General features: G+C 44.6%; 1 protein-coding gene and 1 long non-coding RNA gene across 13 annotated transcripts in view; one reads left to right on the top strand and one right to left on the bottom strand.

The window, feature by feature from the left end:
* LOC142039602 (uncharacterized) overlaps window positions 1–24062 on the bottom strand; it is a 90239-nt gene that overhangs the window by 23709 nt on the left and 42468 nt on the right. The gene's annotated exons all lie outside the window — the stretch shown is intronic.
* LOC142039601 (uncharacterized) overlaps window positions 1–24062 on the top strand; it is a 69141-nt gene that overhangs the window by 23946 nt on the left and 21133 nt on the right. For 2 of the 12 annotated variants that reach the window (XR_012652975.1, XR_012652969.1), the window contains 3 exons: window positions 399–449; window positions 1128–1192; window positions 6239–6668. Coding sequence is in view for 3 of the 12 variants with exons in the window: in XM_075046339.1 (XP_074902440.1) it covers window positions 399–449; window positions 6857–6887; window positions 14290–14527; window positions 21565–21824 (580 nt within the window). In the remaining 9 variants the exon portion in view is untranslated. Of the gene's footprint in view, window positions 1–398; window positions 450–1127; window positions 1193–6238; window positions 6669–6856; window positions 6888–12243; window positions 14193–14289; window positions 14528–19422; window positions 19516–21564; window positions 23330–24062 lie in introns of those variants that run through there. The other 10 variants (XR_012652976.1, XR_012652971.1, XR_012652973.1 and 7 more) reach the window with 8 other exon arrangements.

Here is a 24062-nt window from a genome sequence, read left to right as displayed (position 1 = left end):
TCACTCACTGCCAGCCAAGTCAACTCAACACCTCCCAGGCAAGAAAGGTCAAAATTCTGTCCTCTTTGACTTCACCCGTTGCCCAGAATTAAAGCTGAGATGTTTTCTCTTTTTGTCAGGTCCTCCAGTCTCATACCTCAAACTGAAGCAGGAGTGCTTGCTTGAGGGCCTCTCACATCCTTGTTTTCCTCCAACTAATGAGTCAAAAAAACATCTGACTTCAGAGCTCCCCACCTACTGCTCAGAAGTGGAATAATGTCTGGCATACGCTATATATGTAGTCTAAGATATATAGGAAATTAAATATTGCCATTGACATATGAATAAATTTGCACTTAGGAAACACAACCAGAGAAGTTACTGAAATGCCATCTCATTCAATATCTCCTTTCCAACAGGAGGGAAAAAAAGAATCTCAGATCTTTCCTGCTAAACAAGAAGATATTTAGGTAAGGTAAACATGTAAAGAATTGTAATTTTGAGATATTGCAGTAAAACAAGGCAACACCTCTTTTTGTAGTTGCTTGTGCACATACAGAATTAAAAAACCCAAACAGTAGGAAAATGCCTAACCTCATATATTTGGCTCAGATACAGGAGATTTTGCATCACTGACTGGACAGAGTACCCCTTGCTTTTTTCCTGTCCCTGCAAGGTTTGAATCTTCTCTCAACCATGCTTAGCCTAGGTTTGGCCGAATTAGGATGTAACTATGTCCTCATGGAAAGTAAACCATGACTGTGCTCTGGCTGCTTCACAAGGATGTTAAATTAGATAACTTTCTGGACAATAGCTGGTAAATATCTTTGAGTGTGAAATCACATTTATCTCCACATTGGTGCTTCGACCTATCATATCACCTTGAAATTGCTTAGGGACCGATCTGCTTCTGCCACAGCTGGTATTTGCTTGCAGGGAGTATCCCACTGCCTAGTCCTTCCTAACCTGTCTGTGAGTCTGTCTCACTCAGATCAGTCTGCAGTAGATGCAAGGAACATGTCACTGAATCCTTGATTTCACTGCTGCTCTTCTAGAGAGGAGGAGGAATTTCTCTAATTATCCCTTCTTAGCAATCATTTTTGATTACATGTGTTCTTACACCCTCTCCCCCATTTACTTTGTTTCAGACCAAGCAGTTTAACCCTTTTGGTGCCAGCCAGCCCACATCCTTGCCAGCCTGTTGCAATTGCAGGTGAGCTCCCTTGTGCTCTGGGGAGATTTTGGAGACCACAGCAGTGATTCTGTGGTGCACCCACAATTAAGCACCTCCACAGCCTGCATCACCTGGCTGCAGAGGTAAAAACCAGACAAGCAAAACCTGTGGTCTGCTTTTGAGCCACCATGTTGCCTAATGCACCGTAGTGATGTACATGTCTGGGATGCTCTGACTGCCTCTGTACCAGGTCCCCTGCTGAGTATAACATGAGGGCTGCTAAATGCCATTAATAGGCCATCTCTAAATGCTTTCTCTAAAGCTGTGGCCAGAGCTTACAAAGGCTTAGAAGTGAGCATTGCCACCCCACAGCTCAGGGGCTGGAGGCTGGCTGGGGCATATCCCCTACCTGAAGAGAAAGGCAGGAAGAAGGGGAGGGGGGCACGGGGGTGTGCAGAGGAGCTGGAATCTCTGCCCCTGCAGCCACAGAGCTGGGAGGGTGGGGTGGTGACCACCAGTCCATTGCATCGCCTGACAGCAGTAGCCACCAGCCACAGCCCTTCACAGTGACCCTGGAAGAAGAGCAGCAGCAAGTCTGGCTCTCCCATGTTCTGTCAACCACAAAGCCAGCAGCAGTCACAGGTGGTTTACCTCCCCATAACAGGCTGCTGCTCTGGGCAGCTACCTGCTTTGCCTGTTCCCAGAAGAGCTCTGGCTTGGGTGATGAGGCTAAATTGGACATTGTTTTACTGCTGGTGTATTTTTTGATGCACTGGAGACCTGTAAAACTTTCTGCCCAAAGCTAGATGAGTAAATCCTTGTGACAGGTTAAAAAAAAATTGGTCTTTTATGGCAGCTTTATATATAGTGCTGGAAGTCATTGGAGCTTCATGGAGTAATGAACCCCCTTGTATAGTCCTTCCCCTGTACCAAGGCGCAGTGCAGGAGCAAATGTGGCCTTATTTCATAATCTGCCTGTTGAAAAGTAGATGTTTGTGAAAGGAAATAGGTAAAAAATAAATGGTTCTGTCACACTTCCCACTGAAACGTTCTTGTTCTTTATGGACAAGCTCAAGCAATTTGGTTTCAAAGCACCACACCTCAATCTGTGCTATAAATCAGGTGAGCTCCCTCAAGTCAGTAAGCATGTGAAAGAAACACCCCATCAAATCATGAGCTGCTGTTGCAGGGAGTGTGCACCAGACAGCACTCCATTTTCACCACCCAGGAGCATCCAGGTCAAGGGTTTTGAGGAGGGGAGGCAATGATGTTACCTACTTTTAAGCGCCCAATTTAGGAGCTTAAATTGAAAGGTTGCTATCCCTCAACAGCCAAAGGAGAGAGAAGAGTTTCTTCCAGCCAGCAATCAAGAGTCAATGTCTAATTAAAGTGCTATAGATCATCCTCAGAAAGAGCTCCTTCTGCCCATTGCCTATAAGGAAAACTTAGGGTGATGTCTAAAACAGGCCAGATGAGACCTAACATTTTCTGTTTCTCTTATTGACTGTCCATGGAGCTGTGGGGAGATGAATCCAATCTAGGCTCCTGTGTTTGGTGGCTGAGGTTTGGCATTATGTATAACACCTCTACTTCACCTGGATATCCCTCCTCTGAGGACCTGTTTATATCCTATTGACTAGGTACAGTAATAGGGTGCTAGCCATAAAGAAAGCTTGAGGAAAGCAGAAAAGCTTGGCAGTGAAGGGGTTAATTGGTCACTGCTACACCTATTATTCACATTACCCAAAATATAGCTCCCTAGGAATTCTTTTAAGGTCACTCTTGGAACTAGTACCAAACAAAAAGCCCTTTTTACCATTCCCCACCCCAAGTATTGTCACAAGCATGTCAAGTTACTGGGCATGTTTGTAGTGTTCCTGTAATGCTAAAGGATCCACACATTGCCATTTTCCCTGTTCACAGCAATCCCTGTCTCAAGGAAAAGGCAGAATACTAGTGCTTAATGCAGATGATGAAAGGTTATAAACTGTTAATATGCTTACAAATAGGAGACATTCAATTCTGTAAATATTCTTATCTGTTGGTAGCTGTAGCTTTTCTTTTCTGGCTCTTCAGTCTATATATGGGCACAAATAGAGATGAACGAATGGAGATGACCAGTGAATCAAATGATAAAACACAGGGAAGGTCAAAGGAGTAGCATTTATTGCCATCATCTCTCAGAATATATGAGGCATTAAAATTTGGATACTGTACCATATTCTAGTCACAAAGATTGTAACGAGCACAAGTAATGGCATCAAATTAATCTCATCTAATGACACTAAGCAATAACAAGAACAAGAAAAAGGTGCAAACTCAACCTCCTTGAGCATGATCCTAAATAGGTGTTTTATAGTCCATCTCAAAGTGGGGGCTGTAGCAACATATTAAGGAATGCACAACACAGCCAAGTTGACTAGTCATTAGTTATTGCACAACAACTATTGTTGTTTGCTACTACTAGATATCTGATGTATTACTGTGCTAGGCTATGCCTTTTTTTTCCCCCACCATGGTCATGAAATTTCTGTTGACAGATAGTTAAGGCTGCCATAGATAATACAGGGGAAGCCAAGTGTAAATCTCAACTGTGAATCTACAATGACTTCAGAACAGAGTAAACAATGCGGCTGATGGGACTCATATCTATCAGCTCTTCCTTAATGAAATCATAATTTCATGTAATACGTGGTTGCAACTCAGAAACATGCTGGAGCCAGGATCTCATCTGTCTACAGACAACAAATTAAGGACGGGATAAATGCTTTTCATTTTATAGAATCGGGAGGACCCTGGGCAGAGTAATTCTATGCAGGATTGACTAGCAGAAGTCTGGAATTCCTCTTTGCAGGCTCCTTTCCCCAGAGCCTCTAGAAAACACAACAATGCTTAGCAAGGCAAAGGCTGGGCTGCAGTTTTAATTGCCTGGCCCTGGCAGAAGCAGCAGTAATTGCAGAAGACTGTAAGAATGTATTAAAGATCCATCTCCTCACTAAAACCAAACCAAGCTGCATTTTCATCATCAGCAATAGTCAAAGTGTAGTTTATTTTACTACAAAGCCTGCCCTGACTTGGTTGGGAAGTTATTTGCCTTTCTGAACATAAAACTGCTTGTGAAAACTACCTGAATACAACCAAGGGTTCACAAATCTTCATTTGCCCCTCTTAAAAATCAGACCAAACTGTCACTTACAGACCTAGATTATTTGGTTTTAAATTGCAATGCACTAAAATTTAGCCCTAGCTGGAAAGCTTTTAAATAGTCTCATTTGCTTTCCTGTCTGCCATGCTTGCGCTAGGGACAGCTGCAGACAAAAGTTCCCCAGAGCAATAGGCTCTTGGAGGCCACAAAAACCTGTGGCCATGTTGGCAACTTTGCCTACACCAGAGTGGGCTGGTGCCGTGCCTGAAGGATGAAATCAGAGTGCTTGGGGCAAGAGCTGCTGCTGTGGGTGAGGGTCCTTCCTGCTCCCTACCTTGCCAGGGACAGGAGAAGAGCAAGCCCAGGTCTCCCCTTGCATCTGTGCTCACCCCTCGTGCCACAGAGAGCAGAAACGTGGTGCCCAGGGAGCATTACTGCCTCTAAGTGACTGGCAGGTGCTTCCAGTCCACCCCAAGGCAGTGTCAACTGGGTGACCATGTGGCATTGCCGGAGTGGTGGGGGCTGACACATGGCTGCAATGGAAGGGGCCTGAAGCACTCTTAAGGCAGGCAGTCATAGCTGAGGAGGACTATTGAAAGCAGCACTTTATCTCATCACCACTGAGTTACCAGCTGTCAGCCAAGAGCTGTGCCTACCTGAAGCCTTGGGGCTGAGTTTAGGCTGTGGTGTAGATTAGCACCTAAGCAGGTACAGCACGAGCAACCTGGGCACTGAGGGAAACATACCATGGGTTAATGCATGCATTTTCTCCAATCCCCTTCCTCTATTGAAGTTATGTCTACACTGCATTTTGTACCTACTTGAGGTGTCTTGTTGTGGCGTTCCGGTTTCAGAGCAGCACAGCTGCCACCACATGGTCCTCCATCTGGGGGAACATGCCCTCTTCGGTACCTTACACCATGGCAGTGCTTTGGGTTTTATTGAGTACAGTCATACAGTATGATCTGCTTTGGCCACCTTGTCTGCTAAATGGGAAATCGCCCAGCCTGACAGAACTTTCTTTTTTCTACAGGGTTTTCCTAACCCACCATTGCATATTAGAGCTATTTTCATACATGGTGCTGATATTTTCTGTGATATTTAGCATTACTCTATCATGCTATAGATTTGCCTAATTTATTATTCCCTCTCCACCCTGAGTAATTTTCAGCATTATATTTTCTACTAAAAATGTGTTGTATTAAACTGTGTATTTCTCCAAGGTGACTCTCCATTTATGTTTCTAGTCATTCCTGGCTGCTTTGTGTGATAATGTGAGCAGGGACATCTCATTTATTTCACATTCCTAGATCAGTCTCTTTTGTTCTCAGTTATGTCATGAAGACATCCTGCCACCTAGAAGCTCTTGAGTTATGACCCTAGCTTCAGTAGTGGTATCTACTCTAGCTTGACAAGTTACTTAATATCTTTGCCTTGTACATATAAGAAAATTTAAGACTATGTGTCAAGAGAGATTCAAGCCTGTGGGGACTGAACCTGTGACCTTTGGGGTTTACTGCATGAGCTCCTATTATTTGAGAAACTCAAGTTGGTTAGTCACAACTGAGGCAAATTTATCTTTCTTTGGCCAAAGAAATACCAGAAGGAGGTATGAATCAAGGGGAAAAGTTGTCATCAAATCCTTTGAAAATCCAATGGGGAACTTTTTGGGTTATTGTCTCTAAATCATTTTGGAAGTGCTATATGTAATAGCAGCCATTAAAAGTCACTATTTACCTACAGTTGTGGAGTCTGAGATACTGCACTACTTTTTCTGAAGTAGGAATGCTGGACTACCTCAGTACTATAGGCTGACATTGATGACTTCATGGCCACCAGTAAAAAGCTAGTCCTGAAGTGCTAAATGTTACCTTCAGTACTGATTCTCTTTATGTCAACCCATGGTGACAATGGTGTCAATTGTTATTCCTGCTTCCCAGGAGCTGGTGAAATGCCATCCAGTGAAGAAGTTGGGGCTGCCATAAGCACCTTCTGCTGTCAGTCACTGCCAACTTACTATTTCCAAGATGGACATGATGTTGCTGACATTGAAGCAAATGAGCCTTGTACACAAACATGGCTGCAGGCAGAGACAACTGTTTGCATGCTCACTTTTGGCAGGAAAAGTGATCACAGCCACTGTGGTTTACCATTGTATTCAGCATGAGAAGTGGTTAGTTTGCTTGTCCTGTGGACTTTAGTGCTGCCTCTGGCACAGCCAAATCCTCAGATGAGCTGTGACTGGAAATACATAGAAGTGCAGAAAACTGCACTGTCTGTGGATATTGCTTGTATATTTTCTGCATGATGCATGGCAGGACCATGATCTCCATTTTAGTAGCAGGATACTGAGTCTTGACAAAATCAAAGCTGAGCGTATTCACAGGACCTTTGTGCATGGCTGTACTTGTGCTTGGTTCCTAACTGCAGCCTGTTGTGACATCAGTGGGACTGCAGTTCCTAAACCACTGGTTCCCAAATGTCGCAGTCTCAGCCTTCTTTTTCACAGAGGGAGTTCATAAGTTTAAAATATTTTACTGTGTAATATTATTTCACAGACCAGCTGACAACCCCTCAGCAGAACCACAGGTTGGGAACCTCCTGACTAAGCTTTACTGAGAATATGCTCCATAGTAACATGCCAGTACAGGAAGAAGAGAGAAACAAGACAACAGTGGGACAGAGCTGAGCCTACACCTCTGAAGTATTGATGGTGGACACACATATCCTTCTCTTACTTAATCACCATAGACTCACAGATATCAGTAGGACTGTGCCTATAAGCGGGCCTTCATTGACCCTTTAGAGCAATTTTGCTAGAGCTCTCTGTTACACCCTAAAGATTGATCTGTGCTAAAAAAATGCTAAAGCTATGTGGTTATTCAGGCACTACTAGGATACAGATAATAACGAGAATAACAGTAACCTTTCAAAGGTGAGAAATTGCCAAAGGTAAGGTAGGGAGTTTAATGGGCACAGCCACAATATAGCTAATCTAATGGCATTCAGGCATTGGGCATTATTGTGGTTTAAACCCAATCAGTAACAAAGCACCATGAGGCCACTTGCTCACTTCTCCCCACTCCCAGGCCCCAGTGGGATGAGGAGAAAATATAAAGGCAGGCTCGTGGGTCGAGACAAGGACTGGGAGGGATCGCTCCCCACTTACAGTCACGGGCAAAAGACAGGCTCAACTTGGGGAAGAAACAAAATCAATCTAACTTACTACCAATCCAATCAAAACAAGGATATTAGGAAGTAAAACCCAACCTGAGAACACCTTCCCCCCAGCCTTCCCGCCTCCACTCCCGGTTCTCTCCACCTCCTCTCCCCGGCGGGCGGCGCAGGGGAACAGGGATGGGGGTTGGGGTCGGTCCGTCATACCTGGTCTCTGCCGCTCCTTCCTCCTCAGGGGGAGGAGGACTCCTCCTCACTCGGGCCCTGCTCCGCCGTGGGGTCCCTCCCGCGGGAGACAGCCCTTCACCAACTTCTCTGGCATGGGTCCCTCCCGCGGGCTGCAGTTCCTCACAGACTTCCCTGGAATGGGTCCTTCCCGCGGGCTGCAGTTCCTCACAGACTTCCCTGGAATGGGTCCTTCCCGCGGGCTGCGGTTCCTCACAGACTTCCCTGGCGTGGGTCCTTCCCGCGGGCTGCCGTTCCTCACAGACTTCCCTGGAATGGGTCCTTCCCGCGGGCTGCGGTTCCTCACAGACTTCCCTGGAATGGGTCCTTCCCGCGGGCTGCGGTTCCTCACAAACTTCCCTGGCGTGGGTCCTTCCCGCGGGCTGCAGTTCCTCACAGACTTCCCTGGCGTGGGTCCTTCCCGCGGGCTGCAGTTCCTCACAGACTTCCTTGGAATGGGTCCTTCCCGCGGGCTGCGGTTCCTCACAGACTTCCCTGGCGTGGGTCCTTCCCACGGGCCGATCTTCAGTCACAGACTGCCCCAGCACGGGCTTTCCCACACAGTCACAGCCATCTTGGGGGGCCTCTGCTCCCCTCCATGGGCTGGGGGGGCAGCCTGCCATCTCACCACGGGCTGCAGGGACATCCCCTCCTCCAGCACACCTCCTCCCCTCCTTCCTCACTGGCCTTACTGTCTGCAGAGGGGTTCCTCTCACATTCCAATCCCCTACTCACTGCAGGCTTCCCCTCTTAAAGCTGCTCTCCCACAGGTGTTACCACTGTCACTGATGGGCTCAGCCTGGGCCAGCTGCGGGTCCGACTTGGAGCCAGGGAAGCTTCTAGCAGCTTTTCACAGGAGCCACCCCTGCAGCCCCCTCCCCTGCTACCAAAAAACCCTACCACACAAACCCATAACAGGCATTAAAAATAAAAGCCTTATTCCCTGGGGTTGCTTTATACTACACTGCAGGCGTAAAGGGAGCAGAAAGCCACTGAATCATCTTTTCTTTGGAGCAGCAAATTCTCCAGATACAGGAGATACGGGTTGTCACCACACAAGGTTGTATAACCTCATGATGCAAGGCTGAAGAAATTAGCAATGTGCCAGCTACATCAGTGTAGCACAAGGCTCCCAGAGATCCTTCTTCCAATTTATGACACCCCTTAGATGCTCCAGTTTAGGCCAAGGTTCTACAGCTAGTCAGCCAGGGAATTTGAAGGTCACAAGCCCATTGTAGTGCTTCTCCTTGTCTGCAAAAGGTACCCTATTTTTTTATGCCTTTAATTTGACTGCAGCAGAAGGTTTTGACTCGGGTGTATTTTGCTTTGCCTAGCCCAGGGAGTGCAGATAGATTAAGGTTGGACAATATCTGATCCAAACTTCTGAGGCAATAAGACCTGCGAGTAAAATTTTAAGACTCCACACAACTCTGCCTTGTGCTTTCCTGTGGCTATACTAGATACATTTATTGAAGTTCAATTTGTAGTTAGGGAACAAGAGGGTTTTTTTAAGGCAGTTTATTGCTGCAGGTAATAGAAAAGGCATAAATCTGCTAATGCTGAAGTTTCTGGCCAATGATACTCTAAGCAGTTGTTGCTGGGGGTGTTTCACCAACCATGGGAAATCTCAAACAAATGCCATAAAACTTTTTGTTTCACACATTCTCTGAGTCATTGCTAAAAAAAAAAAGTTTCATTCCTTTTTTTTTTCCTAATTTTGTCTTTCTCAAGTCTTGGGAATGTCACAAGAGCATGTATTAGCATAGTTTAATACAAATAAAAGAGGTTGGGAAGACATTTTTGAGACCTTTTACTCGTGGTGGAAAGTTCCTCAGCAGATATTTTCCTGCAAATAGCCCAGAGCAGTAAGTAATAGATTTTCCCTTCTGTAAAAGGGCTGTATCTGCATGGAAGATAACAATGCAATGCTATATGCAGCTGCAGTTCTTTGCTGTTTGCAGACAAGAAACACAGTATTGCTTCCAAAGTAGCTGGCAGTGGTTGTCTTCTACCCATAGGGACATAGCAAATGTTCAATCTTGATAAACGGTGATGAGACCTCCCACCATTATTCTTTCTCAGCGCATGAGATGATGGTCACTGACATGCACTAGGCATGGCAGTGCCTGGTGGTGCAGGGGCACTGCTGGTCTGAGGCTGCAGAAAGAAGAGTCCTCAGCCTTTCATGGCACTTGGGATAAGGAGCAGGCATGGATTTCGATAAATGAGCAAAGCATGGCCCCAATCTTAGGGAGCAACAAGTAGCAGTTTTGTACTCAATAGGTGATACTTCAAAGGTCAATACAAGGAAAATGGAAACAAATGGAGCGTCTCAGTTTGTGAACATTTGGATTAAAAAAGCCCTGGTGTAGATGGGGAAACTGAGTCTTGCTTTCTCCCACCATGCAAAGTTATATAGAGGAATTGGAGTAAAAGTCTCCCACCACCCATGTTGGGGCCACTAAACCACAGATGAACTGAGAGCTTGGCACAACCAATGAGGACAGACTTTAGAGCCCTTCTGTCCACGATAGCTGTGCTTCTAACATAAGCAACAGGCATGCATGAGCAGGGAAGCAGAAGACTGTGGCTAATGGATGGCAGTCCTGGACCTCCTGTGGCCTTAAAGGTGTCACTCTTGTACCTACGAGCTGCTGCATTCCCTGATTCATTGGATGCTTTAGAAATGTACTCACATGCAAGGAGAAATTATGCAGTAGCTCTGCTTAATCCATCCTCCTGCCTTTCTCCAGTGTGTGATTGCTTCAGTGTTGACCTGTTTCCTGGCAGTGGCTTGTGTGCTATTTGGCGTGCCTCACCACACTTCTTGAATCAACTGAGAGCCTAGCACCCAGCCCATCAGCTCCCTTTTCAGTCCCACTGTACTCACTGATCATGGAAAAGGTGACTTCTGAGGGAGACACCAGAGCCCATGGCTTTGTATACAAGTCAAAGAAGGCGCTTGTGAAATACGTAGTGAATCCCTCCAGCTGGGCTCCTTGTATTCTCACCACAGTCCCTCACCTTACTCCTCCTCTCCATCTTCTCATGTTCTTTGCCCACTTGTTGCATCTTGTCCCTAGTTAACTTGTCAGTTCTTTAAGATGAGGATAATCTTTCCTAAATATTGTACTTACTCAGCATGACAGAAGCTTGAAAACCTCTGGGCTCTCCTGTAATGAATGTAATACATAATAATAACAAGATGTCATTGAAAAATGAGCCTGCTTACTGTGCAGAATAATTGAGAATAATGTTAGTTTTTAAGAGGAACACTTTTTTTGCTCAATGATATGTATATACGTTTTGTCAGAAATAACAATTATCAGAATGTTCAGATTTGCAATTTCCCCCCTTCATTTATTTCACTGTTTCTTTTCTCCTTCATTTCATTCCCTCTCTGTTAGATTTTTTTCCTGCTTTCTACTCTAACCTGCGAAAGGGGTAAAATTCAAGTTCCAAGATAGATTTTGGGGTTTAGGCTTCATTAAAAAGAAGGAAAATACTGAAATTCCATTTTTCTAAACATTTATTTTAATATCATTTTTCAACCAAAGTACTTTACGTGAAATATTTGTACCAGTTGTAACAAAATTTGTTACTATTTATGGTGACTAAATATATCTTATCTTTTTTTCCCTTTTCTGGTCCCTCCCTAACCAGCCATCCATTTTCACCTTCTCTCTTTTACTATTTCCCTGCATCTTCTTATCTCTCTTGCTTTCACCTGTACATGCAAACACTCACTGACACAGATATTTTGACTGGTGCCACAGCAGAGAGGCTAAAGCTGAGCCTGGATTTTTAAAATCTTTGTGTATTCTCCAAGCTCTTGTCCTGCCTTTGAGATGCTCACAGCTACACAAAAGCCGATGGGAATATAAACATTCTTTTTCATTTCTTTGATATCTCCTCCAATAGCAACAAAAAAATTTCTCTTTCCCTGCTTTTCCAGTGGTAACAAAGAAGCCATTGTCTTCATCTCTAGCTTGGCAAGTTTCAGAGGGAGAGAAAGAGGGGAAAAATCCCTACCTACAAAAATAATATTATTTATTACAATTTGTTATACTGAGTCAGTACCTAAGAGGCCCTTCTTAGAGCTAGGGGCTGCTTTGTGCTCTGGGATGATACACTGAAGGACTCTGTTCCAAAGAGCTTCTTTCTTTCTTTTAAGGCATTTCTGTCCATGATTGGATGCTGATGAGAAGCGCTGGCTTGGCAGCAATAGAGAGGAAAGTCTCCTGTTCATCTGCAGACAGTACAAGTTCCCCCTTCCCTCTGCCCCACTGGCCTTCAAAGCTGTGAGAGCCCGTCACAGATTTCCAGGTTGCTGGGTGAAGCCCAGTGTGCAGGTTCAAAAGCCATCTAGCTGTTTTGGGGATCGTGGTACAAAGTTTTCTTCCCTTGGGGGAATTAAGGTCACTCAAGCTCACACCCCAACCTGAGCTCGAAGCAGACCTGGCGCTGTCAGTAACACGGAAAGCAGGCATGTGTGGACATGGGGGTACATCACTGTGCATATGCACAAGGTGTGTGTCCTCGACCTCACTGGTCTCTGAGCTTTCTTCCCATTGATTCACCCAAGACTTCACCCTCTTCACATGCATCACATGTGCCTACGGTTTACTACCTTCTCAAAATATTTTTCTAGGATTTTAAATGCTCTGAATCTCCTGTAGTTTGTGGGTTTAGTTAGTGTAACTCCAGTGAAGCCAATGCACCCAAGCCAGTTTACAGCGATGGAGAATTTGCTCTTGATTTCCTTCTTAGGGGAATACGGCTTTGAGCCTCAAGAGGCCAGAAGGCACCTGCCTGTAGGTGCAGAGGACGGAACAGGAGGGAGGCAGGAAAAGTCAGTGAGGGATGGGAGGGGAGACGACATCTTCCCTATTGCCTTTGGACATGTGGGAGCTTTGCAGGAAAGCTGAAGTGTTTCTTCGTTCCTTTTCACACCCTCACATCAGGATTCACACTGCTAGCTCACTTAGTGAAGTTGTCTCTCATGTGGTGTGGGGCACAGGGCGACTGTAGCACTGTCATGCAGAGGAAGTGTACTTTAACTTCAGCATCATGCCTTCAAAACTAGGGCAGAACTTGCATTTACAAGAAACAAAGAAATCTCTAGCAGAATTAAAACATGATATTGTATGAGTAATTTTTTTTCAATAGCCTTTATTCCTCATAATCTTCCACTGCCCAAGATTTCTTTTGTTTGCATTCCTCTGCTTTGAGCATCCCAAACTATTTAGCTTCTGGTTATATTAAGTGGTTTTTAAGTGGAAAATAGGAGCTCAAATCCAGCAGCCATTCATTAATTTCAAAGAAATGTAATGTGGTTTTTAATATATGCTATATTTTTTATAACTGATACACTTTTAGGAATTGAAAGTGTTAAATTAGATGGTCCAGTGAATCTTTTCCAGCCCAGTGTGTTGCTGGGAATTTGGACCTGGTCCATTGCATTTCTTTGAAGCTCTTACTGCTTTTATATTTTGTTTTCTCTAATAGCCTAGTTAATACAAAGCACATTTCCTTCAGAGCCTCTAGTCAGCTCTGCATTTCACTTGGCTTCTGTTTGATTTTTGGACTGTTTCTAATTGATTTCCATTAATAAGGTGCAAACTTAGGTTGGTGGGGGTTTTTTTCCTAGTTCAAAAAGAAACAAGTAATATGAAACATAAAGTTTATTTGGATTCTATCCAAACAGTTAACTCCTTTTAGTTTATCCCCAGTAGAGGTTCCTTTGGGGATGCACCATCTTTTCATCAGCGGTTTCTCTTCTGCTTCTGTATTCCTTCTATTAAAATTCTGACTACAGAATGAACTTTGTTGCCTTTTCATGTTAAAGAGCACCACACTTACTTTGATAACACTCCAGGGTTATACTACGAACAGAAATTATGCTGCATTTTGCATTCTGAGCACATTTTCTCCTTCCTGTAAATCATACATGTATGTATATATTTGTAACTTAGTCCATGCTAATTTCTAGCTATTTGCATAGCCACAGTATCTTAATTTTATTCTTGAAACCATATCATCCTTTTTTCTTGACTGACTAGAGGGGGGAAATTAGAAAGCAGACATGATCAAAAGCATTGTTTCTCAGCAGAATGCAATTAGAGCAAATGATGAAACATGATATTACAAAGAAATGATTGCAAACATGGTGTGCTGTTGCTTACAATAGATTTTTAAGTTGCTATGGACTTTCATGCTTTAAAGATTATCTTAGTAAATGTTTCTGACCTGGTACATTGACTTAGCACTTGCAACAGATAGATTTGCTCCAGTATTATTCCTGCTTTCCTTAAGGCCCACTAAAGAAGAATCAGGTTTATTTGGAGAAATACACTTAGATAAAATCAATTTTCTTTTCCATGCATGAAATCCTATCTCTGGCTCTGGGAGTATTGGGCTATGCCAGTCCCCTGGATTATTCCCATTTTAACCTCTGAATTACATGAGACAGGCCTAGTGCGGGAGAAAAAGGTACTTCCATCAGCAAACAAAATGTTTTCCTATTTCATTGTGGATGTTTGAACGCACTCTCACTGCAGTGGTGTACCACACTCTTTTTTTTTTGCAGACTGCCCGGTCCAGTTTCACCGTGGTGCTAATGCAGGCAGCTTCCACACCAGAGCTGTGCCACATGCGGAGTGGCAGGAGCTCAGCAGGCAGATGGGGCAACAGGTCTGCTTCTGCACCAGTACCCCATCACCAGAAAGTGAATGTGGCATTGATTGCAGACCAACGGACAAATCCTTCCCCCACTGCGCAGTATAGTGTCAAGCCCCCAGTCTCAGCGTCCTCTTTTAGAGCCCCAGGTCAGCATCTGTGAGCACCTCTGCTCCTGGCAACCACCACCGCCGCCTTCCCTGGCTCCTGGGAAGGGATTTGTCACTTGTCTGCGCTTGCGGAGGGAGATCATTTGGCAGCAGCGCAGCACCATCAAAAGCTCACTTGTGAGTCCCCTCTGTGCTTTTCCTTGGAACAGCCAGAGCTGGGAGCGAAACAGATTTCACCCGCACTGGCACAGCATGTCCAGCCTGGCTGCTTGCTCTTTGCTGACCTACTTCATCAACAACGGGCACTTGTACTCATGAAGCCTGGGTGCTGTAATTCTTTGCTAGCCTAGCATAAATGTTTACTTACTAGTGCATGGCGATTTTAAGCAGAGAAATAAGGTGAGCAGCAGGCATCAGCTTTCCTGGTTATGTCCTTGAGGACTGTCCTGGCTGAGACGGGATGTGCACAGCAGTCACTTGCACTGCCACCCACCATTTGGTGGAGGAGGACGTCAGTAACCGTGCCAGCCATGGTGAGGCCACAACATGCCTTCGCTCAACGTGTGTTGGGACACAGCCTTTCCCTCTCTCCAGCATCACCTGCTGCTTGCCTCCTGACCATCAAAAACCCTCCTGCACAGCCGTTGTGTTCCCTGCTGAAGTCCCTCATTTGGCAAATATTACTACTGTGTGTCAGTGGGGGTACTCCTGATTTTAAAGCTGGGCAACGAGCTTCTCACTTCTCTGGTTTATTTTCCAGAGTGGTTTCTTTTTTTTCTTTTTAAATGCTGCTGGTAATTTTGTGGTTATAATGTTTTTATAGCCTTTGTGATGTATCATTTCACTACAACCTCACAGCAAGGCTGTGTGTGCTTTCCCCCAGTGTGATTAATTATTTTAATAGAGGCAAAAGAAAGAAAATGGGGAATTTGTGGATAGCAGTCTGCCTTGCTTGGTGTAGGGAATCATTTCATTGTGGGTCATTAACATTCACTGTAGCATAACTCAGTAATAATGTGGAAAAAAAGTCATGTGTCTGTGGGTTGCGTGAATTGAAACCACAAGCCATGTCCAAATCTCTGAGTCACCTATGCTGCTTCTCATCACAGCTGAGTACCAGGCAGGAAGGACTGACTGAGCAAACACCATCTATTCCAGACCTCACACTGGGTGCTCCTTGAAAAGCTGTCCATAAGCAATTTTAGAAGGGTAGATTTAATGAGTGGGCTGAGAAAGGCACATATTTCCCCCCCAGCTAACACTTCTTGACCTGTATGCCAGCTTCATACGGTACGGCTAGGGACCAATTTCTTGCTAACCCCTGTTGTGCCTGCATCCAGCTCTGGCTTGTTACTGCCCGCACTAATGGAGTCATTTCCAGATACAAACTTCACCTCTGTCTTTGTCACCGCCTGGCTTGAAGGCTGCAATAATCCATAGCTTCACAATAGCTTTTGACCGTCCCTACAGCATCTACTATGATTGCCTGTGTTAAATGTTACTACTATGGTGGTGACTACGGTCAAGACTGAAGGATGCTCATCTGCATGACACTCCTGACATGCTGTGCTGTGGAGGCACTTACAAAGGTCCAAGATCAGCTGTGAGTTACTTATACTTACACTGATGGAATATTCATAAAAGTGTGTGGGCAGGACAATATCTGAATGCAGAAATGGTGTATGAATCAAGTAAATAATGATATTAGTCTAGAAACCGATCTAGTCATTAGTACTTTGTTGTAAAATATAATGCCAGAAAATCCACGCTCCAGGGTTCCCATCATTCATCTGCACAGTGCTACCTAAAAGAAACTGAGCTTTTATAGAACAAAAAATTGGCATTGCTTTGGCAAGGAAATGAAGATCTAATTTAAAATAAAAAACCAAAACAGCCACCAGATTTGACAGACAATGTTTTTAGGGAATTTATTACTGTCACTTCTGTTCCTGATTCACAAAGTGTGCATGTTTGCTATATGGCCAAACTACAGAGCTTTTCAACAGTTTGGACCCCAGCAACCACTTACGTCCTGTCGTTAGCCAGGCTGATGGCTGCCATCCATGGGCTCATAGGCACAAACCATGCCACCGTTACTCCTATATGTAGCAGGTCTGATTATTTGCTGTTATAAGCAAACCTGTTCTTTCAGTTCTTTTTAGTGGACAAGTGTAAGCACCTGTTAAATCAGGAGGGGAGGGAAAGAGATTTCTTTGCATGCTGCGGTGCACTAGAAGAGTTTACAAACTTCAGTGTTGCAGTTGCTAAAAGTTTGCAAGGGTTCAAAAAGCTGACTGAACAACTACATGGAAGAAGAATATACTGGGGTAACGACCTGCAAAGTCATTGCTTTTGGTGACTGTCACCAACAAAAGTTTCTCAGCCGCAGTCTTGTGCAGGTATGCTGAAATAGTGCATCATTCTAGTTTTTCCTGGGCCATTGCTGTCAGGAGGCCAGATGTTAGGTGAGGTGAGCCCGTGGTCTGACAAAGCAGGGCTGTTCTTACATTGTTACGATGCATTCAGGGACCTATGAAGCATCTGGCACAGCTCAGGGTTAGAAATAAATACGAGAGAGAAGTATGGATGTGGGCAGCTGGGTCTGCGATAGGAAGGGAGCGCCAACATGTTATCAGAACACCTGGCCCAAGAGTGGTCATTAGGCACCAGAGAGACACTAGTTCCTATTTTGAGCCCAGGTTTTATACAGCAGTGGCACTGAAGTCCAGAGAAGGTCTAATTTTAGATCAGTTAAGGCAAGGCTAAATGCACAAATGTAAATGTCTTCTCACCAAACAGTATCTCTGCTGAATATTCTCATGCTGGATATGAATTTTCAGTGCTATATCCATACCGGATTTGTTAAATACCGAGAAATTATTAATCTGTGATAACTAATGAGGAAAATAAGATAATTAATTTCAATATTTTCTTGCAACAGGGAAGCTGTCTGGCAAAATATGCCAGACAAAACATCCATACAGAAAAGTGTCAGTAACTTATGTGTTTAGTTCATTCACATTCTTAACCATGAATAAAAGGGAGAAATTAAATGAGAATCTTTAATTGTCTGTGTAATTCTTCCTAATGAGTACATTCTGGAGTACCATAACGATGGTGTAGGTTTATGAAACAGCGATCTATCCTCCCTTAATAAGAAAGAAGGAAACAATACTGTAATACCGGTTAATTATTGGATATCCTTTCACTGTGAATGAAAGGTCTATGCAAACTCAAACTTGGAGAAGCAAGAAGACATAATACTTAAAAGTACATAAGTTACCAGAAAACTGAGAGAGTTAGGGGAAAAGGCCAAGAAGTGGAGGGAAAATAAATGAGGTGAAAAGTAACAGTGATAACTGTGGTAACAGTAGACCCATTAAAGAATGTATCATGCAAGAATTATGAAGGTAATGAGGCTGCTCGCCTGCTTAAAAATAAACATGAAGAAGTGCTTTGCTGGTCCAGGGCAGAGTGCTCAGGCCCGGCAGAGCCAAAACCATGGTCAGTGCAGACAGGAGAACCAAAGTCAGTGAGACTCCTCAACTGTGTAAAAACAGATCAGAATGAGCGTGTTTGGAAGCTGAAAGCTAAAATTGTTGTGAGATCTCCATGATACTTTTTGCTCCAGTTTGTACAGCCCTAGGCAATTGCCTTGCCAAAGCTCTTCAGCCACTGCCTGACTTCAGGCATGCCGAGAGTTGCATTGACTTCAGGCTTAACTGTCAGCATCTTCGTTTTCCCAACTATGCATGCTTCCATGAAGTGCGCAGCCATGTGTTTTCATGCTGCCTTTTGGCTGATAAGGATTTCTCCCCACGTATCTGCAAACGTTCCCGTACTACCTCCTTCAGACTGTGCACTGTGGTGTCTCAGAGACGGGCTGTGAAGGTGCTGCTGAGGCCATGGCTCCTTGGAGTCACTTGTACGGTTCATTGCTTACATGTCCTCACCCCTTTGTCTCCCGTTTTACATTTGGATGCAAGCTCGCTGGGAGATGGCTGCTGCAGAACAACACCCAGCGAGGATTAGAGCTCCTTGAAGCTCAAACGCAAGAAAACCAATGGAATGAGTGCCTTGTTAAGCTTAAGCCTAGGTGACTGTATGAAGTGAATCAGTGAAGAATCATGGTCAGTCTGTTCCTGGGCTTGTTTAAGATGATGCTTTAAACCTAGACAAATATCTAAGTGCTTTACTAAGAAAAAATCAGGAGTCAGCAGGACAGCAGAGATGCATGATTTCTTAGGGAAAGGAGGGAGAAGAGTTTCTTCTATCCTTGCTTCTAGATATATGCATACTTCTCACAAACATACATCTTGGATATATACCTGGAGGCTCTACCTCAGTGGTCTCCCCACACCAGCTTTCACTTAGCTCATAATGGCAAAAACAACAGATTAATTGTGAAGGGGCTTCAGTATAGCCATAACCCTCATGGGACCTTGGGCACCTCTGGGGGTGGCTCATCTGCTGTGGGATCTGTGCTGCCCAATTTACATGCCAGTGTTTCAAACAAGACTGGGGAGGTAATGTGAGGAAGGGAAAAGGAAAAAAAGAAAGTGTTTGAACCCTGTTCCTATGGCCTGGGAGAAATCACCACTCTTCTGCTATGTGGCATTTTCTATGTGTTTTTTGTGAATCCAGAATGTAATATTTCAGTGGGAATTAAAAGTGAGAACAGAACATAAGGAAATAATCACAAGGCAGGAGGGCATTATTTAGGAGTACATTCTGGTGATATTTCTGTTCCAGTAATAAAAGAATAAGTGCAGCCTGAGTCAAACTAAGTAATCTCTCAGGCATTCAACAAATACAGATACCACTGCACCCCCACAAGAGAAAAGAGTCAGGGCTGAGTGTTTGACCCACGCACAATATGTAGTCTCTCATCTCCTGGTTTTTGCCTCTTCACCATTGCTGGTTTTTTACTCCTTAGGGATGATGTGGATGCAGTAAGCAGGCTTGTGGGCCAGAATGGCCATGAAGACAGGTGTCTGTGGGGGGTCCTTGGGAAGGCCACCCTGAAGGTCAGTGTGCTATTTAAAGATTTCACTGCAGTGCTGTGATGACTCTAAAGCTCACAGCTGGTTTCAAGCTCTGGCACTGAGCCTGGCTGAAAAGAAAACTTCTAACTCAGTCTCCCCTTCCAAGCAATGCAGTGTCCTACTCTTGCTTGAGGTTTTGCTTGTCAAGCTACCCTTGAACAGATCAAAGCTATTGCTGACAGGTATAATTTGTATAATTTAGAAATCTGCATCATTACACAGATAAAAGTTTTGAGACACTACTTGAAAAAAAAAAAAAAAGGAAGAAGTGTTTTCTTTATTGTTGAGCTGCTGGCTCAGAATTGCTTCCAGAAGGGCATGGTGTTCTTCTGCTCACTTTGCTGAAGCAGCAATATATTTTGTTGAGGTCTGAGCTGACTCCCTGCAGCTTTGGACCATTACTGAATTAGAGCCAATAAAGAGTGTGCCCCCTTTTCTTTGCCTGCAAGTCAAATCCTAGTGTGGCTCAGTAGGACATCCAAGTAATCCCTGATTAAATTAGATTTCTCTGAGCAGAATGTTCAGGATGTAGCAGATGACACAAACCCACCCTCTGAACAGTCTAATACTACTTCTTAGCAGAATCATAGGCAGTAAACAAAGGATTCTCATAGAGACTTGAGAGGCAAAAGGCACTATTAATTTTCACCTACAAATTCTTCACCCACACTAGTAACTAGAAGAAATGGCTATCCGGAAGCAAGTAGTGCAATTTAATCAGCATATTATGAATGCACTCCTACAAGACTTGCTTTCTCACCAGCCTCCTTGTGTGCCTTGTACCACAGCAGCACCCAGCCTGCTTGCTGAAGCTTGCTAACGCTCAAAGGAAGCAGTTGCTAGTGTTTATGTTCCACATTCTTCCATTGCTCAATATCCAAATATTTCACAGTGGAGATCCAGTTTCAAAAGTTCATTTAAGAGAGAATTCTTGTTCCAAGCTGAGTTTCCTGTTGCAGCCTGAATCCCAGAGCAGGTCATATGCAGTAGTTGGCTCATGACTCTCTGGAGATGCTGCACCACTGATTTTATAAACAATATATAGTAGGAAATGGATGAATATGTTTCTTATTTGAATAAATTAATTCTGGCAAATGTAATTCACTCCAACAGGAATACCTGTTGCTCGTGGTTTCCAGAGCATGCTGTGCAGTACTCCCCTGGGGAACCCAGGGACAAATCTGTCTACACAAGCAAAACTCCCTCACATGTCTCTTGGAGGAATGCTGAACAGAGACAAGCATTTGATCCTGGAGTCTGATCCCCACAGACCAGAAAGCACACTCTGACCTGAATAATAGAAAGGAACCTCTGCTTTTGGCAGCCCCGCTGCATGTGAGGAGCCTCTGGTGTAAAAATATAAAACTTCAGTCCTAACAAGAGCTGCTGCCTGGCTTGTCTGGTATGTGAGAGGGAAGCAAGCATGGCTGCACTCATGACCATTCAGGGCAAGTTTGTGTCCCAGCTCCTTGTGGGAAGACTGAATTAATTCCTGCCAGGGACTGCCCCCGGCAGCATTGCAAGGCATGCAGGGAGCCTTGGTCAGTGTGGGATTATGTGTGTACGTACATCCCTGAACACTCTCTGCTGCATCTGGGCCTCTGCTTGGTGTTGTGCTCAAATGTTACTCCAGTTAACAGGGACAGTCTCAAGGGCTCAGTGGGGTAAATCCTCTTGTTGGCCCAAGTGACAAGTAAATCACAGTTCAAAGGGCTGTATTCAAAAACTCTTTTTGGGATGTGAGCACACATAAAGACTAGCTATAAAGACTAGCTCACACTGCCATTTCTCCAGTACCTGACGGTGGTTGTGGCAGCATGAACCACTTGACAGCCACATTTTGGAAGAGCATGGTCACTCTTGGCTTTTGCAAGACTCTTCTGTGTGCTTAAAGTGGAACAGAATGGCCATTTTTTTCTGTCATTACCTGGTCAAAAGAAAAACGTATTTATTGTCCTGTACTGTAGGGCCTGGTGCTCCAGCTGTGTTCCCACCTGGGCTAACCCTTTGACCACTCTGCTTTGTTCCCAGGACACAAGCAGCTCCCTCCCCAGCAGTGTGCTTCATTGCCTGCAGGTCCAAACATTTTCCTGGCCTGTGAAAATTGGGAAATCTCTGCAGGCTGTGAACGGCCCCAGCCCCAAACCTCCCACAGCCACGGTGAGTGCACAAGCAACAAAAACGTGGGTGGCACCAACAGCATCACGTCAATGGAGATGCCTTGGGGCAAGCCCAGAGACGCCTGTTCCTCTACCCACTTCCTTGATTTTATTTTCATTTCCTGGGTCTAGCTTGCTTCACCCTCAATATGTGAGTGCACTACATTGCCTTAAAAGAGGTATCTGACTCCTCACAATGTCAATGGGGAGATGGATGCTTCTCACCAGCTTCTTTATTATGGTCTTTGGGAGATTTTCAGCTATGGAGGGAGCTTGTGATGTTTCCAAGTCTGAATTTAACATTGAAAATAGTGGCTAGTATTAAAAAATGGTCATCTGAAACTTGGGCATGGGTGTGGTGTGGTTAACCCAGCCCGGCTTTGCTGGGGAGCTTGGATTAATGTGTCAGTGCTGGAACTCCAGTGACCCTGGAGGAGTTTCTCATGAAACAAAGGGGTGTAAAGGAGGTCAAGATGAAGGTGATGTCCTACAGCAGCCTTGTGCCAACCAAAGGCCCTCCTGCTGCCAACAGTGCCAGTCCTGCCTCTCTCTCCGGACTTTACCAGGACTGCTTGTACAATCATGGCTCTTCTGTGGCCACCATGACCTTGTGATTAGCCTTTAGTGAGCTGCTGTGACTCCCAGCACTGGGGAGGGGGAGCAGAAACCTGGAGCCAGCAGCTGGGCAGAGTGGTAGGCCACCTGTTTTGATGGCAAACTGCTCCGAAAGCAGCTTAAATTTCCCATGGAACGGCACAGCAGTCTCAATAGCTCCTATGGCTTTCTTCCTGTTAATTTTCTATTTTTAAAACACCAATACAACATTTTGTGTGTGTGTACCTGTCTGTGGGGGTGGGGGTGTGGACGAGGGGTGTTCTAGCTGTATAGTTTGTGCATACACAAACTCACACACACACGCCTGACCCTAATTATACCTCAGGATACATCCATTCAGCCCTGTGAGCCCAGCTTACCTCTTACTCCCACGAGCACGAATCCAAAGCAATTCCACTCGTATAATGTGACTTCAAATAAGCTGCAGAAAGTTGAACTGGGCAAACCCAGACCCAGCAGGTGTTTGTTTTTTGAAGATTGTCTGAAATAGAATAACTCTTTAATCTTTTAACAGCCTAGCTTTTGGCCTTTGAGCACTGCAGACTGTGCAAATGCACCACCTCCACTGGGAAATAAAACTTGCAATAATTTTGCACTGTTTCCCAATATTATTTGTTCAGGCATTGAATGATATAGACTTAGGGAATGAAAAAAAGAAAAGCAGAGTATCCCAGTTAGCATGGTCTGTTGCCTTCTCAGTCTAGAGAAAGCTGTTGCCTACAGAGAGCAGTGGCTTGCAGCCAGTGTTAACACGACCTTTTGACTCACAAGCCTATGGAAAGCCTCTTCTGTCTTTCCCAGGAGGTGTCACTACAACGTATCACTTTACTGCCATACAGTTCACAGGCATACAAGGCCTGGCTTATGGATGAAACTGACTGCCAGGGATCCGGCATGTAATTTTTCTCCAGCTTGCTTTCTGATGCTCAAAGAACAAGGGCATGACTGAGAGATGATAAGTCCTAAATATTTATCTTGCATCTTGGCTTACATGGATTTGCAGTTCAGCTGGGTTTCTAAGATCCAACAGCCTCTCTACACTAAAGAAGATCTCCGATTATTTATGAGAAAAGGAGAGGACTGCTCGGTGTCCACGACAGCATACAAAATCCCCACAAATGGTGATACAAGTGCAATCCCATGCTCCAGTTGCTTTACTGGAAACTTGGGCTCTCTTTCCTGTTCTTCCTACTAATTTGTTATTGTACTTCACCTCTCTGCTTCCCCATTGCCCTTGTTTCTCTTGAAACCTGGAGTACTTACAACCACGTGCCAGTGAACACCAAAATAGGGCCATGACTGTGGTTGAGATACCAACTAGCCCAAGTGGTTGCTAGCAATAATGCCTTTAGGTCTGCACCTGCAACACTTATGAGGAGCATCACTCAGCAGAAGGCATCCTCCTCCAGGCAGATCTGCATCCCCTTTCCAGTGCTGAACAAGGGACCTACTTTCCTGTACACAAAAGAACAAGGATTTGCCTCACCACTTCTTTTCTGCTTCCTATAAGCCTACTGCAGGAAAGTTCTGTTTTATTTGAATACACCATTGTTTATTTATAATTTTGTTCTAGATGTGTGACAGATTCAGCATGTGTCACCCAGCAGGGAAACAGTAGTAGGCTGGAGAGTTAACAAATGCACTGCAGTGAAGGCAGATGGCCTGTTTTCATAAAGAGCCTCTGAAAGATGCTCTGTTGCATAGATTTTTTTTTCTTCCTTTGGTGCCCAAGATTCACAAAGGCGTTGTTTCTGC

This window comes from Buteo buteo, chromosome 14, assembly GCF_964188355.1.
Source record: "Buteo buteo chromosome 14, bButBut1.hap1.1, whole genome shotgun sequence".
Lineage (NCBI taxonomy): Eukaryota > Metazoa > Chordata > Aves > Accipitriformes > Accipitridae > Buteo > Buteo buteo.
This window is presented reverse-complemented; position numbering and strand designations above follow the sequence as displayed.